General features: G+C 38.3%; 1 protein-coding gene across 1 annotated transcript; it reads right to left on the bottom strand.

Moving 5' to 3' along the window:
- Positions 1 to 627: 627 nt before the first annotated feature.
- PRPS1L1 (phosphoribosyl pyrophosphate synthetase 1 like 1) lies at positions 628 to 1,751 on the bottom strand. Its single transcript, NM_001102483.2, is given in 1 exon segment — positions 628 to 1,751. A coding segment is annotated over 1 exon segment (990 nt). The 5' UTR covers positions 1,665 to 1,751; the 3' UTR covers positions 628 to 674.
- Positions 1,752 to 4,881: the final 3,130 nt, after the last annotated feature.

Consider the following 4,881-nt stretch of genomic DNA (forward strand, 5'->3'; position numbering starts at 1 on the left):
AAACCAATTGTCCTTCAATGAAAAATAAATTGAAAAAAATACATAGTTTCCAAACATGGTGACCGAGTTATTTTCTTCCTCTCAAGTAGCATATTCTCATGATTCTCCCCAATGGCTATTCAATCTGAAAGCTGCTGCTCTGGCCTTGCAGGTGGCTCAAGGTTTGGGTTGCACAGGGCTCTTCATGTAATTTAGCACAGATCTTAGAGAACTTATGATACTTGGGGATGGGGTACCGTGGAACACAGGGAATAGGGAGGGGTTGGTGGTATGGAGATATGGTGGTGGCAGTGGTGGGCTTGGTTGGCTGCATTGTTAGCTATTCTGGATAAAGTAAACCCTGAAGCATCCCATATTAAGTATACCAAGTTTCCCCAGTTACTTTCAAAGAACTCCACACAACACCTTCAGTCTGAAGTCAGCAGCTGACCTGTAGTTAAAGCTGCAAGGCTCACAAACTCATCAAAGAAGCCAGAATGAGATGACCTAGATAGGAAATTCTAGCAATTCCAATCTAAAATAAACATCTAATATACATGATGTGGGATTTAGAAAGCCACGCTGTAGCAAGCAGGGTATTCCGTCAAACTTTTCATCAAACATCAAGGCAAACTAATGGTCAGGATATATTTTATCTTATTTTATTTAATACACAACTCCCAACATTATTCTGATTATAATGGGACATGGCTGAACAGGTAGGAGACAGATTTCCCACTGTGAATTCTTCTGATGGCTTCTGCAAGAATCATGGAGATGTCAATCACCTGTATTTTGGAGCAGTGCTTCATCTTATCCTCCTGAGGTACGGTATTGGTGACTACGACTGCTTCAAAGCCTGCACTGTTAATGCGAGTAACGGCTGGGCCAGAAAAGATTCCATGAGTCAAGATCGCATAAACTCTGGTGGCTCCAGCTGAGAGAAGTTTGTCGGCTGCGTGGCAGATTGTACCACAAGTGTCAGCCATGTCATCCACAAGGATAGCCACACGATACTTCACATCTCCCACTAGTACCATTCCGTCCACTTCACCGGCTTTCTTCCGTACTTTGTGAATCAAGGCAAAGTCCACATTCAATCTGTCTGCAATGGAGGTCGCTCTCTTAACTTCACCAGCATCTGGGGAGACTATCGTGCAGCTCCTCCAGTCAGAGATTTGCTCCTTTATCCACTTCAGGACAGCAGGTTCTGCACACAAATTGTCTACTGGGATATCAAAAAAGCCCTGAATTTGAGAGGCATGTAGGTCCATCGTGATGATATGATCTGCGCCTGCCGTTGACAGCATATCTGCAACAAGTTTGGCGGAGATCGGGGCTCGGCTCTCACCTCTCTTATCCTGACGGGCATACGGGAAGCACGGGATAACTGCCGTAACCCGGCCTGCTGAAGCAATCTTGCAGGCATTAATCATGATCAAAAGCTCCATCAAATTGTCATTGATTTCGCCACAGCCACTCTGCACTATGTAGACATCCTCTCCTTGCACACTCTCGCCAATTTCCACGCAGGTCTCCTGGTTGCTTAATTTCTTGGTCACCACCTTGCCCAGCTCCAGGCCCAATCGGTCGGCGATTTTCTGGGATAAGTCCTGGTGGGAGCTGCCGCTGAAGATTTTGATATTTGGCTTTTTGGTCAACTGCAGTAGGCTCTTTGCGTCCATTGATCATGCCGGCAGCTGAGACAGGAACAAAACTCAGACGGCAGACTATGCCAGGCGCCACATCGGGCGCCAGATACTGTAGACTCTAACTAACGGCTTCTGGTTGTTACTCTGTGCTTCCGGTCCCGTCAGGCGGTGCGCGATTTTAAACTGCTACCCTAGATCTTAAAAAAAAAAAAATTCCTGCTTGGAACGGACCTCACAAAAGAGAATTAAACATTTTTTCAGTTCGTGAACTTTTTTCCCCCTTCTGTTAGTGCCTGTTTTAGTTTCCAAGGGCAGCTTAAATCTGAATAAGTGAAAATATAAAATTTCTGTTAGGCAAAAAATGTAACTTCGAAAAGTTCTGGACTGGAGGAAATATCTAGAATGTGTCCTGAGTTCTTTCAAGCGAGGAAAGGTAAGTAAGAATAAACATATGAAAAAAAAAAACCACTAGAAATCAAGAAAATGATACATTTTCACACACCAGTTGAGCCAAAATTATGATAGATAATTCCTTCTATTCTAATGGGATGTTTAAGTGAGGGATTTTGTGAGGGAAATTTCGCATATAACCTTTGACTCAATGTGTCTTCTAGGAATCTACTCCCTAGAAATATTCTTAAAATATAATGATAACTATTTCTTTCTGTATTAATCCTTTTAGTCAAAATTTCCTGAGGTATTATGTGTGTCAAGTTTTTGAGCCTTTTACAGAGTACAAGATGGTGAATGACAAATAGTAACTCTCTAGAATTGTTTATAAAAGCAAAATATGGAAACCAATAAATGTCTGTCAATAGCTAAATTATCAGGTAATGTATAGTTGGTACACAGGGCTGCTGTTAAAGAGATTGTAATAGTCATGCGAAAGAAATCATATAGAAGTATCTCCAATTTATTTTTAAATGTGAAAAAAATTCATAAAAATATGCATAATATATTTATGTATTTAAAATTAAGTAATATAGTCAGAGCATCAAATAATTATGGAAGTCTTTAAAAAATTATTATTTATTTTTGGCTGCCTGCGTCTTCCTTGCTGTATGTGGGCTTTCTCTAGTTGTGGCCAGCGGGGGCAACTCTCTAGTTGTGGGGCACCGGGTTCTCATTGCAATGGCTTTTCTTGTTGTAGAGCACTGCCTCTAGGGCACTCAGGCTTCAATAGTTGCAGCGTGTAGGATTAGTTACCTTGAGGCAGGTGGAATCTTCCTGGATCAGTGATCAAACCCGTGTCCCTTCATTGGCAGGAGGATTATTAGCCATTCACTGAGCCACTAGGGACATCTTATTTTTATTATGATTACCTTTGGAGATGGGAGTAGGTTGATAGTAGTTGGGGTTAGTTATGCACAATTTATTGACATTGTTAATGTGGTATTTGAACCTTCATTACTTTTATAATTTAAAAAAGACTAAAAAAATATGTATGATGATTAACATCTTTGCTAGCAAATTTAAGTACACTGCTTCCAAATGCATTAGGGGTTGGAGTTAAGGGCTGAAACGTAGAGGGGATCATAGATACCAGGGGTTTTGACAACAAACTGTGTCATAAAAATAATGTAGACATTAGAGATCAGAAAACTTTATCATGTTAATTGTGTGTTTGACATTTGGTTCTGGGATATTTTTATTTTATCTAAAACCAAAATAATTATTTTATAATATTTTGAAATTACTAAATAATATTTTGAACCTTATAGCAGCCCATTTCAGTCCACAACCCTTCATTCATGTTCTTTCCTATCACAAAATCCACAGACACACCTATACTATATAATTCTCATCCTCAGCCAAGATTACATACAGTGATTTCTAAAGAAAATTCTGTGGCTTAATTTAGCAGCACTGAAAAGTACTTGCAGCTTTGATTAAAATGATTTTTCTCTTAGTGTTCTCAACATGTCACACAGTTTTCAGTTTTTAAAGAAAAACAAAACAGGTTTTTAAATAGACTTATTATTACCCAAATCGAAGTGATGCTAATGTAAACATTAAAAACCATAGTTGGTTGCATTTTCCTTGAGGTGTTAAGTAGGAGAAATTTTTGTGTTGCTGCTATTTTTGCTCCATGCTCTCACTCTTGCAACACCTCACACTTACAGGGATTTGTCTAGAATCATAAAATGTTAAAGATGGAAATGACCTTAGAAACCACTAGGTCTAACATCCCAATTCACAGATATGGAACCAAGGCTCAGAGAAATTAAGCAAGTTGCCTGGGATCTAACAGGTAATTTGAGGCAGAATGTGGATTAGGACACAGAATCCCTGAATTTCCAAATAGGGCTTTTCTTAGTGTATCATGTCTTGGCCTTTTATTTGAGGTCTGTCAGAATGAACGAAAAGTCAAAAGGTCACGCAGAAATTGTTGCACAAAATCTTTACTCTTCTATTGAACATCTACAACAAAGAACAAAACCCCAAAACTGAGACTGGAAAATCCTTTTACTTTAAAAAATTATTTCCAGAAAGAGATAAGTGATTAGTAATGTCATAGAAATATCTTTTTTACTCTGATATTTATGTTACATGGATCTGCTGTAAGGGGATTTAGCTACTGTTTATTTTAGTCTCTGTAGGTTGAGAAAGACATCTATCTTGTCACTGTTTCAGACCAAAGTTACAGGGAGGCATAATGCCCATTGAATAACACATTCTTTCTATTTAAGACATTGTTTCTTAATAAATTACTCTGGAAACAGAAATTGTGGTATGGAGAAAATGCCTTATCTTTCTCCTTCCCAAGGCCAGCATATTTAAATGTCATCTTTACAGATCTGTAAGAATTGCTATATTTTGAAGGTCTTTTGAGTCAATACCCAGAATATATCTATTACCTTGGTAATAAGTTTCTTGCTTTACTGATTATTCTTTTACCCTTCACAATTTCAACATAAATAATTCAGAGAGCCCTGATACAGCTTGATCAGCTAAGGAGAAAAGAAATTCAGTCAGTTCTTTCAGAAAGTGGAGAAAAATGGTTGTTGTATTTTAAGTAAAATAAATGCTTTCACTAAACATGCTTGCAGTTGACAAAATGCTAGATGTTTAGGTGGCAATTATAGTTCTTTGATAAACTGTCAAATCTTGTCACAACACACGTTACAAACAAGGACAGATTTAGATGTCCTTTATGACAGATTTGTGTAGGTTGAGAATGTTTGGCAGTTAATTTCAAAAAGTAACATATTTTTCTTTCCAGCAGTTATCTGCTTGTTTATTAGGAAGA

This window comes from Bos taurus, chromosome 4, assembly GCF_002263795.3.
Source record: "Bos taurus isolate L1 Dominette 01449 registration number 42190680 breed Hereford chromosome 4, ARS-UCD2.0, whole genome shotgun sequence".
NCBI classification, from domain to species: Eukaryota; Metazoa; Chordata; class Mammalia; order Artiodactyla; family Bovidae; genus Bos; species Bos taurus.